Genomic DNA, 12,483 nt, shown 5'->3' on the forward strand with positions numbered 1-12,483 from the left:
GATAGTTCTAGATTATAATCCAAAGAATAAAGTAAATATTCATGAGTCTATAATGATATAAATAAATGACTGCATACATTTCAAAATGGGAGAAAAGGGGTGTCTTCCTTACAGAAATAGTTATGCACACACACACACCCCAAATACATATGTTGAAGCTCTAACCCCAATTCGATGGTCGTAAGATGGGGTCTTTGGGAGGTAATTAGGTTTAGATTAGGTCACAATGGTAGGAAGGACTCTCATGATGGAATTAGTTTTCTTGTAAGAAGAAGAAATCCCTCTCTCTCCACATGCATGCAGAAAAGCCATGTAAGCACAACAGCAAGGAAGAGGGTCTTCACCAGAACCCAACTATGCTGTCACTCTAATCTCAGACTTCTGGACTCCAACACTGTGAGAAAATAAATGGCTACGGTTTAAGCCACACAGTCTATGACATTTTGACTGGGCTAAGACATTCCTTCAATCAAGTGCCCAAGGTTAACATGACCAGTAATAAAACAAGTTGATATCATCTGATCCCTAATACAATGTGATAAGAAGGGCACTTCACCTCTGTGGTATTCTTTCTAAAAAGTCATAAATTATTTTTTTTAAAGTTTATTTACTTTTCAGAGAAAGCGAGAGGGAGAGAGAATGAGCAGAGGAGGGACAGAGAGAGAGTCCAAAGCTCTGCGTTGTCAGCAAAGAGTCAGACACGGGCTTGAACTCACAAACCATGAGATCATGATGTGAGCTGAAGTCAGATGCTTAACTGACTAAGCCACCCACGTGCCCCAGTAAACTGACAGTCTTAAGAATTCACCCTCACTTAATCATGAGAAAGCATCAGCAAAGTGAGGAACTGTCTACAAAATAATTAACCAGTCCTGTCAAAGTCCTAAAAAACAAACAAAAAGGCTAAGAAACTGTCACAGATCAGAGGAGACTAAGGAGACATGACACTTAAAGCAGTATGATAGCCTGAACTGTATTCAGGAACAGGGAAAAAAAAAAACAGTGGGAAAATAGAAATAAAATCTATAGTTTTCAAAAAAATTTTTTGAAGTTTATATTTTTGAGAGAGAGGGACAGAGCACATGTGAGGGAGGGGCAGAGAGAGGGAGACACAGATTTTGAAGCAGGCTCCAGGCTCTGAGCTGTCAGTACAGAACCCAACGTGGGGCTCGAAACCACAAACTGAGAGAGAGATCATGCTGAGCCAATGTCGGATGCTTAACCGACTGAGCCACCCAGGCGCTCCTAAGTAAAATCTATAGTTTAGCTAATATGGTATGTCAGCAATGTTAATTTTCTAGTTTTGATAAAGGTACCATGGTTTTGGAAGATGTTAAGACTTTAGAGGAAGCTGAGTGAAGAACACTGCATTCTGTACTATCTTTGCATCACTTCCACAAATCTAAAATTACTGCAAAATAAGTTTTTACAACATCAAAGGGAAAAAGTGCTGGAAATGACTTACTAAATTGACTGTATGACACTATTTTTTAGACAAATGACTGCACCATACAGAACCAGAGTGATTTTCCTAAAAATCAAATCTGATTATGTTATTTCTTTGTTTAAAGCTTTCTAATTTTTTAAAATGTTTATTTATTTTGAAAGAGATGGGGAAGAAGGACAGAAAGAGAAGAAGCCAAGCAGGCTCTGTGCTGAAATCTGAGTCGAAATCAAGAGTCAGAGGCTTAACCGACAGAGCCACCAGGCCCCCCTCTAATGGTTTTTCTTGCCATTAATAAAAAGTTCAAATCCTTTAATATGGTCTATAAGACAGTGGAAAGCACAGCAATCTCTCCCTGACCCCAAATGTCCATGACCTAATCACCGGAACATGTAAATATGACAGCTTATACGGCAAAAGGGAGCTGACATTGCAGATTGTATTAGGACTGCTAATCATCTGACCTTAAAATAGGGAGAAAAGCTTCGATTATCCAGATGAGCTCAGTGTAATCACAAGAGTCCTTAAAATTAAAAGTACAAGAGGGAGGCAGAGGAGAGGCAGGGAGAAGTGACTACAGAAGACTCTTCAGAGATGAAGCCAGATATTGCCAGCTCTGAAGGCAGACAGAGGGGACCATGAACCAAGGAATGTGGGCACCTCTAAAAGCAGGAAAAGGCAAATAAATGGATTCTCTCCCACAGTCTCTAGGAGGGTATTCAGCCCTACTGATCTTGATTTTAGCCTTGTTAGACTTTTAACCTACGGATGATGAATTCATGTTATTTTATGCTGCCAATTTGTGGTAATTTGTTGCAGCAGCAAAGAGAAAATGAATGCAAAGGCCCTGCACGACCTGACTGCTGCTCACTTCTACTTTATCACTCACCACTCCTTCTCACTGTGATTTTCAGCAGGTGTGCCTTAATATACCGCTATATTCAAAGCATTCACATGGGTCTACTGAGGTCTGGTCAATAAAGAAAATGAAATTTTGCTACACTAAAGGTGCCTATCATTATGTTGAAGTGATATAGAATGATGACCTGGTAGAGAGCAAAGCCAGAGCACAACATAAGGAAAGACTGTGCTAGAGCTTTGCTTCAAAAGGCCATCGAAAAGGTTGGTTAGGGCAGAATATAGGTACGCTGCCTTCCTTGTAAAGGGGATCAAATAAATATGTGATATTTTTCTGAAATTTGCTTTTTTCTAATAAAAATTTTTTAATGTTTATTTCTGAGAGAGAGAGAGAGACAGAGTGAGAGTGGGGGAGGGTCAGAGAGAAAGGGAGACAAAGAATCCAAAGGAAGCTGGGGGCTCTGAGCTGTCAGCACAGAGCCCCAAACAGGGCTCAAACTTACAAACTGTGAGATCATTACCTGAGCCGAAGTCCGACACTTAACCAACCTAGATGCCCCTGCTTTTTTTTAATTAGAAGTGTCCAAAGTTTAATTTCTTCAAGAATGCCACCAACTAAAACTTTAGCACTAAGGTAGCCATGAGTATGAAAAGGCCAAGAATCACTGATCCATACACACGTTGACCATACTAAATTTTTCTCAAGCCACGCTTGCTCATCTCTGACCCTTCACACAGGCTCTTCCCTCCACCTGGAACCATCAAAAATCCTCTCTTACCCCTTCATCTGACCAACTCTAATTCTTCGGATCTCAGTTCAACTCTTCCTCCAGAAAACATCTGCTAACCCTGCAAGTGAATGCCTACTTAATGGTGCATCTACAGCATCTTGGACCACAATGACAGTACTTTTCACATGGTACTGTAATTGTCTAACTGTAAACTCTCTAAGTGAAAAATTTGAGTCTAGTTGGGTCCCAGCTCTATCATATTCCTAAAGCTTAGCATAATGCCTGGCTCATGGAAATCATTCCTACATTTTGGGGAAAAAATTAAGCCTAGTAAATAATCATCAAACACTTCTGTATCAGACATTTCTCTCATCACAATGTATCAAGAAGGACTACGGAAGTAAAGAGAACACAAAACTTTAAGAGCTTTCGCTACATAAAGCAAATTATACTCTAGTACAAGAACAAATGCATGTATCTAAGTTTTTTGATCTATATTATATATAGATCTATATTATAGATAATATAGCTATATTAGTTCAAATGGAAGAACAGCCTTTGAAACGAAAGGAAAGTAATAATATACAGTATTTAATTACATCTAAGGTGTTTTGATACTGCTGCTTTTTACACTCACCAGGTGCATTAGCTTCTACTGCTATTGTAATGAATTACCACAAACTGGCTTAAAACACCACAAATTTATTATTTTACAGTTCTAGAGGTCAGAAGTCCAAAATCAGTTCACTGGGCTAAGGTCAAAGGATCATGGGCAGACATGGTTCCTTCTGAGGCTCCAAGAAGGGAATCCATTTCCTTGCCTTTTTCAGCTTCTAGTGGCCACCTGCATTCCTTGGCTTATGGCCCTTTCTTCCATCTTCAAAGCACACTACTCCCACCTCTAGATGCTGACTCCTCCAGGTCCCCTCTAATCAGATGTTGTGATTATATCAGGCCCACTCAGATCCAAGATAATATCCCCAACTCTTAATCACAGCTGCAAAGGTTTCAAAAATTAGGACGGAAACATACTAGGGGGCCATTATTCAGCTCACTGCATCAGCTGTTAATGGCAGGTTTTCACGCAACTATATCATGACTTCTATCACTTCAGTAAAACAAATTTTAAAATTCCACCAATTCTAAGATGCCCCCCAAATTCAGAGATAAAAATGTGAAACAAAAGTGTCTTAGAACCAATGAAATAAAATAATTTTACTACATCCACCAAATAACCTAACACAGTGACTCACAAAAAGAGCATCAACAAATAAATCACTGAAAACACGGAAGTTCAGGTCACATACAATCTCTGAAAAGTTTCTACATTCTTAGCCTCAAGTGAGGTATGTCTGCATAAAAGAAGAACATATATTCTAACACATTATCTACTCACTGGTACCTATCTGACCTGAGAAGTAAACAAAAGATTTTTAAGAAATAGTCTATATACCTTTTTTTAAATTTTAGTTTCTTATTTATTTTGAGAGAATGTGAGCAGGGGATGGGCACAGAGAGAGAGAGAGAGAGAGAGAGAGAGAGAGAGAGAGAATCCCAAGCAGGTTCTGCACTGTCAGTGCAGAGCATGATGCAGGACTCAAACTCACAAACTGTGAGATCATGACCAAGAGCCAAAAGCAAGAGTTGGACACTTAACTGCCTGAGCCACCCAGGCACCCCAGTCTATATACCTTTTAATGGAGCTGCTCAGCTGGTCAACCTGACTGATATCATCATATACCAGTTAGATACAGTCTCTGGTTTTCTCTTTTAAAGGTTTTATTTTTAAATAATCTCTACACCAAACCTGGGGCTCGAACTCACAACCCTGAGATCAAGAGTCTTATGATCCACCAACTGAGCCAGCCGGGCGCCCTAGTCTTTGATTTTCTATAAGCATCTATGCTCTCCTTGGCAAGACTACATCATCACAAGATAAATAAAATTTTAAAGATTTTATTTTTAAGTAATCTCTACACCAAACCTGGGGTGCAAATTTACAACCCTGAGATCAAGAGTCTCATGTTTCACCAACTGGGCCAGCCAGGCGCTCCTGGCCTCTGGTTTTCCATAAGCATCTACGTCCTTCTTGGCAAGACTAAATTATCACCAGATCTATCCAAATGATACATCTGCCTCAGGGACATAATCTCCTTCCAGACACTAGATTCCCACCAAAGGAAAATTGATTCTATTCTTGCTGTAAGCAAACCAGACACAAGAATCCAAATTTACAAGGTAAATATTTTACGGATGTCTAGTCACTATACAAAAAAATTAATCATAAGCTCTCTTTAAATAAATGAGTTTTCTCATCCTCTTCCTTGCCAAAAAAGTAACGTTTTAAATATCGAGAGTCTTTGTTTCATTAGTCTTTTCCTGAATCAAATTTCAATATATTTTAGAAGTCAGATTCAGGTTTTTCATTATCTTATAAACAATCTCAAGGTCAGCAAAATATAAGCTCCTCTATCTGATAAAGATACATTCATACTAACGTGAGGGGCACAATCAGATATAAGGATATAAGAACATCATTTATCCATCACCAAACTACCAAGAAATAGGTCAATATTCAGCCACTCATGCATTTTAACCATTCTTATTAAAATATTATAGTACTTCTGAACCAGCTAGTAAATAGTCACACAGCCCCGACCCTGCTTCCCTGTTGTATCCCACAATGCTGTTTCCTTGCCCCAGACCTTCAAGACCTCATGAACACCATCCTGCTCTAGCATCAAGGCTAGTATCCATTCCATCGTCAGTGTATGTAGCACTGATTGTTAAATATTTTGAATATATGATTCCTGACAATAGAGTATCAATAATGTTGCTAAAATAAAATTTTTTTAGAAACATAAAAAACATAAAGACACACACACCCCTACAGAAATCTGCAATTAGAAACCCCAGTGATTTAGAAAATGAGTAATTCCAATCACATCTGTATACCTTGGTTTACTCTTTTCTAATGGAAGGCTAATAGCTACAAAAGTAACTGACCCAGTCACTGCTGGCTGACAGTCTACACAGACATGGCCTATGTAACCATTTGGATGAAATCTTACTGCATTAAGTACATCAGTTCCCCTCTTTGGCTGCCACAATAATGAGTACTAAGAGTAAAGGGACCAAAAGAAAACCGATACCAGTTGAGAACCTACTCTATGCCAGGCACATTACTTTTCTCTACATCATCTTATATAATTCTCACAACAATCCTGTGAAGTGTCACTACTGTCATTTTACAGACAAATGGGGATATGAAAGGTCACTAATGTATACAGATTCAAACAGTTGATAAATAGTGAAGAAGCTAGGCATTGCAGGTTCCAAAGCTCATTTCACAATACCTGTTTCTCAGAAATACTGAGAAAAACAAGCAAGTTAAGACTTGGCCATTTGCTTGGCTAAGCGAAGCATTTTACTACTCCCTCTAGCCTCCCTATTTCCTCTTGCTTTTCCTCAGTTCCTATCACAAGCAGCTTTCAGCACCAATTAAATCCACCTTCCTGCAGCCAGCTAGCTGAGGTAGATGGCCTATTAAAGGAAACCTTTCAAGAGTAGATCTGTTGGAGGAAAGAAGGCCTGGCTGAGCAGTGTAAGAAAATAATAAAAAGACTGAAACAGTGATTGAGCCTTAAGAGAGAGCTGGCCATACACAGATCCTTTCAGGGGTCAGTCTTCAAAAATAATAATGAATATGAAGCCAAGTTCACTTACTCAGTTGAGTGCCTACTGCAGAATATGATGAGGAAAACTCATACAGTCTCTGCCATCCAAAGAATTTATATCCTGGTGTTCTGAAGGAAACGGAATGAAGGGGACTCTCATTTGCTAAATATCTCATTTCGCTAAGCACCAGGTACTTTAAAAATAGTAACTCATTTAATAAAACTCTCTCTACAACTCTAGAAGAAAGGTATTATTATCCCCTGAAACTCAGAGATGTTAAGTAATTATCTCTACAAAACCCTGAGCTGTATCAAAGCCAACGACTTTTTACTATCCCACACCTTCTGCAATTCTGAGTATGCTTAGCCTACTGGAAAGAGTGGCTTTCCCAGGGCTGAATATAACATGATCTGCTCTGACGTGCATTGCTAAGATGAGGGTCTCATTTCTAGGAAAGTCCACTGAAGACTGGCTCAAAAATCTGTTCGATTTCAATGTTTTTAAGGATCTAATACTTCAGGGTTTACAGATAATTAGAAAGATGAAGTTAGCTCAAATGCTATAATCAGTGGCAATGAATGTGGTTTACAAAAATCATTACAGATATAATCTCAGAAACCTGAGAGGAGGGACTGCAGTGGGAATGAAAAGACACTGCAAATAACTAATGCAATACATACAGCAACGAAAAATAAAATTTAAACCCACATAAAAGACACCTGTTTATATAAGGAATAATTTTTAAGATCCTTATCTATTAATCAGTTTAGAAAGAAATTATGTATCCAGATGGTTACATTGTGCCATACCAATATCTTTACCAGAGGACCTGATGTTTCTGCTGAGCTATAAAGAGTAGAAACCTGAGACACAGATGCTGCTCTGATCAAAAAGAACTTTCTTCAGACACACTAGGGAGCTTTATATCATTTTAAATTTTGCATGTGCTCTCAAAGTTGAAGGGTTTCCTATAACTGACCAGATAGTACTGCTGAGTGAACGGTATGCTTATGCCATTATGGAGTCCAATAATTCCCATTACTATCTCCTCTTTCTCACATTATTAGCAATTGAAATGATAAAACTGCCAGCAGTATCATTCCTAATAAAGGCATATGGAAGAAAGAAAACACATTTTCATTTGAAAATGAGCACCATTTGCTTCCCCAAAGTAGAACTAAACAGCAGTGGTTTACTCTTAAATCCGGGTACCTGCCCTCAAAAAAAACTTTTGAATTACCCCTTTCAATGTAGGTCAGTTGGGAGAAATTTTGGAGTTACCCCATCATTATTGCCAGGATTATTATTTCACCCAGTCTTTCAGGTTTTGAGGACTAGACTTTGGAAAGACTCTGAAAAGGCAGAGTAAAAGTTGAAAAATATTCAACTAACATCTCATATGGAAATACAAATAATTCTAAAAGCCTATATGCTGATCAGTGAAAAACTGAAGTACAGAAATCCAAGTCCACAAAAGGAAGTGTAAGACAAGTATGTCACAAGTTCAAGTCGAACTATTATATTCAAGTTAAGTGGGAAAGAGCATGTGAACAGTTAAACCCAGAAAGCAAAAGTGATAGACTCAGTTTTCTGCCTATTTCCTACCCTTTCAAAAAAAAAAAAAAAAAAAAAAGTCTCTGAAAAAGAAACTCTTTACAGTCTCTTAATAGAAAGAGAACTGGACTTGGAATTAGGAAGACTGAATTGGAGTTGATTTAACTAATGTTTACTGAATACCCATTATTTGTTCCAGGGCCTGAATATATACAGCAGTGATGAGGGAGACAAAACTGCTACCCTCACCAAGTTTACACAGGAATTGGTGAAAAACATACCCACTTAACCCTTCCAGATCTCAATTTCCTCTGTACAATTAGGGAAGTGGACTAGGTGTTGTTCAGGCTGCACTACAAAAACATCTCAATATCCACCTCTATTTTAATCCTAACGGCTCTGCTTTTGTCTGATTTTTCCATCAGTGGTCTATCCACTATTTCCTTCAGAGCAATAAATATGTTTTTTAAAAAGGTTGGATAACCACTAAATAAGTGATCTATAGATACCATTCCAGTTTAACAATTCTGTCTCCTGTAATGTTCTATCCTCATACTTCTGACATGTTTCTTTTTCATCATGCCTAGAATTCCATACAGACAAATTAAAAGGAAAACTATTTCATGCAGGGCTAAAGAATGAACCAAAACCCCAAAGGATTGCTTAATCTTTATCTACAAATGCCAAAACAATGTAGCAAAAATTGTTTTTTTCTAAGATTAGCAAAAAAAGACAAAAACAGATTTGATGTTGCTACTTCTCTACTTAAGCTACTTCCTTCCACCAAAACAACAAAAAATTGACTGTAGTTTTTTATTTTACTTTATTTTTTTGAAGTATAATGGACACATGCTCTATTAGTTTCCGGTAGACTAACAGAATGATTCAGTATTTGTATAAACTGCAAAATGATCACTACAATAAGTGGTTAACATCTGTCACCATACATAGTTACAGATTTTCTTTTCTTGTGATGAGAACTATTACCATTTCCTCTCTTAGCCTAGTTTTTTATCTTAATTTCCAAATTCTTTGGCAATGATACTCAAGGCCTTTCTGCAACCTGACCCCTTTTTAAGTATCCTTTTCAGCTTCAGTACTTTGGGTTCTCCCTATTACCCTATTTGGGTTCTCCCTATTACCACTTCTTGTCTCTTGACAGCTTCTCTTCTAAACATGCCGTGCACTTCCACAATTTGAGACTTTTGTCCATGCTGTAACCTCTGACTCAAGACAGTCTTGCCTTCCTATCGATACCTGTCAAATCCCTCAAGGTCACCACCAAGTCGAATGTCACCAAAATACAGGTGAATTTAGGACAAAGGCAATGATTCACTTTCCACTAGGCTAATCTTGAGTACCCAAGTATTAAACATTCCACAAATGCTTTAATGAATTATGCTAAATGGTAGAAACAAAGCATCATCCGTATCTGGCTTCTAACGTTCTTACTACACTCATTACAATTGATATTCTGGCATTTCTTGAGCATTCACAAAACTTATAAGGCTAAGATCAATATCTCCCACTTTAAAAATAATTCACTAACAGTAATGATGTTACACAGAATCAAGAAAAGGCAATCCTTGGATCACTGTTAAACATGGGTTTACAATATTCTAAAAGACTTGGGATCCCTTCTTAAATGGCCATGTGCTAGTTCCTTCACACACAAAACTGTTCAAAAACAAAACAAAAACAACAATTTATATTAAGTTCACAAGAAAAAAAACTGCTCACAAATATCTTTATGTACGTTCAGGACAGGAACACAAAACCTACAACAATGTTCACGTTCAAACCCACGACAGCAAACAATGACCATTGGAAGCATATAATATTGCCAAGTATGGTTGATCCAAAGGATACTAAGCCTAAGACATCAACCACTGATTGTCAGGATACACGGTAATCTTCATGTTAGAAAAGCATAAGCTGTAAAAACTAGATATTGGCTGAACTGACATAACCCAATGAATTTTCATTAGCAAATTGTACAAAACAGGTCCATCCAAAAGTCGTTTGTACTAGTGTATTAGTACAGTGTACTAGTGTAGTTTTGTTCTCTTATGAACACAGGGCACTTTTTCTGAAGTATTCCATTACTTCCAAGAGTTCTCATCTAAAATACTATCAAGTCTGTAACATGAGTTCCTCCTACCGTGGCTCCATCCACAAACATTCAAATCTCAAGATTAGGTAATGAATACCCCAGAAATGATTATTTTTCACTTGAATCTCCTGCATACTAAAAGCCTACGACCTTAGCATGAAAGCGGCTTTCAAGTTGCACAGGCTGCTGCCTGTACGAAGGCCTTTCTTTCCTCAAAGCAGGGCCAACTCTGGCACGCTTTTTGATTTCTGAAAGTGAAGCTGAGGGGAAAAAAGCCACCCAGATCTAAAGGTATTCGTTTAAATCCGTTTGACACCTGCTCCCTTTACAACGCGACAAGCAAACTCCAAACGCTAGAGCAGCAGCCGCAGCGGCAATGACAGATCCTGAGGCCGAATTGGGTCAGGGTTACGGTTACTCTTATGTTGCATATTTACACCCTTTTGTCTACAAACTTGAGCGCTAACTTAAGTTCCCTACAAGGCAGCGGGCTCGCTGGGCCGCAGAAACCAAAGCAATTTTCCCGACTCGGGAAGGGCACAATCCATGCAGTTCCATGGCTACACCAGTTTTCTCCAGACCACGCACTCTGCGGCCTCGGCTTTTCGCCGGAGAAAGGGTCGCTCCGGGCAACTCGCCTGCGCTCAGGCTGGATAAGAGGGTTTTTAAACTGCACCTGGGCCCCTCCTTTTCCACCGTCCCCACTAACCCCGGCCGCTTTCCGGCCTAGGGTCACATTACGTAAACAGCCCCGGCCCCAGCTTTCCCAGGTCGGCCCCCGCCCCCGCGCCAGGGCGCCCCTCCCCCCCTCCGTACCACGCGTCCCCCCCCCCCCAAGTCCGCCCCCCACGCGGCCTCCGCCCGCGGCCTCGGCTCCGCGCCCCAACCCGCCTCCGCCCCCGCCCCGACGCCCCTCACGGCCCGGCCCGGTCCAGCCCGCCCCGAGTGGCCGCCCAGGCTGCCCCGCCGGCGCTAGGCCCCGCGCTCCGCAGGGGCCGCCCGCCTCACCGTTCTGCTGGTGCGGCGCCTGGCCCGGGCCGGCGGGCGCGGCGGCTCCTGAGGCTGCGGCTCCTCCAAGCTTGGGCGGGATTCGGGCGCTGGCGGCCGGATGAGGGGATTCGGCGGGGGCCGACATGACGGCGCTGCTGGCGGCGGCGGCTCCGCTTCAGGGAGGTGGGCGGAGGGAAGGGAAGGCGGGGCCGGAGAGGCGAAAGGAAGAGGAAGGAACGCGCCTGGCGTCACCGAGGGAGTCGCCCGGGACCGCGGCCGGGTGTCGGCACTCCACCAGGGAGACCCGCTCTGCGGACGCAGGTGCCGGGCCCCTGGCCCGCCTCGTCGGGCCGTGCTGCGCGCCCCAAACCCTGAGTGCGGGGCTCCCGACTCGGGTGGCTCCCCGCACCGAGGCCTTGGGCCGCCGACGCAACGCCCCCTGCAGGTCGAAGCCCGGCAAGCTCAGGCTCGAGGCGGGGTCCGGGGCCGCGGCCTCCCCGCCAGCCTGGCGACTAAACTGCTCCGGCACCGGCGGAGCCCCGGTCGCTTTGAGAGGGAAGGGATGGGCCCCGGTAGGACTCCCATCTGTGCGGAGGCTGCGCGCGCGGCGAGCCTGGCCCCGCGGGGTTGGGAGGGGAATCCGCGCCGCACCCTAGCCTCGGGGTGACATCCGGAGCTCAGGGCCACGCCGCACTGGCCTGACCCCACCCACCCTTCCTCCTGAACGGGAACCGTGGATTCACTTTTGGTTTTTCATCTTGAAATTTTCCCTCTCAATGTTAATTCTAAAGGAAATACGGCATTCAGGGTCCCTGTCTGTAGGAAATTGTAATCCTCAGCAAAGGAAGAGGAAACATTTCTCTTTGATAAACACAAGGATCGAAATAAGTGCGTTATTCTAAACTTTTCCCACTAACTTAAATCTAGGGAAGGGGAAGGAGGAAATAGAGCAAGAGAAACTGGAAGACAAACTTTTATCTTCCTCATTTTTGCCAAGAGTTGCATCATTCTGTTGATGTTTAGATGAGAAGCTATAGCATCCAAAGCAGAAACTCCGCCTGCATTATATACCTTGAAATCTTTGAATCCCTGGCCTATGCCAGCAGGCTAACTGG

At 41.7% G+C, this 12,483-nt stretch overlaps 1 protein-coding gene across 4 annotated transcripts in view; it reads right to left on the reverse strand.

Moving 5' to 3' along the window:
* The window catches only part of SEC24B (SEC24 homolog B, COPII coat complex component), a 99,638-nt gene extending 87,621 nt beyond the window's left edge, over positions 1–12,017 (reverse strand). Inside the window, exon 1 of one of the 4 annotated variants that reach the window (XM_043570676.1) lies at positions 11,387–12,017. In XM_043570676.1, coding sequence (XP_043426611.1) covers positions 11,387–11,513 — 127 coding nt within the window. In that variant the 5' untranslated portion in view covers positions 11,514–12,017. The remainder of the gene's footprint in view (positions 1–11,386) is intronic. The other 3 variants (XM_043570694.1, XM_043570704.1, XM_043570685.1) reach the window with 3 other exon arrangements.
* Positions 12,018–12,483: the final 466 nt, after the last annotated feature.

Source organism: Prionailurus bengalensis, chromosome B1, assembly GCF_016509475.1.
Source record: "Prionailurus bengalensis isolate Pbe53 chromosome B1, Fcat_Pben_1.1_paternal_pri, whole genome shotgun sequence".
NCBI lineage: Eukaryota > Metazoa > Chordata > Mammalia > Carnivora > Felidae > Prionailurus > Prionailurus bengalensis.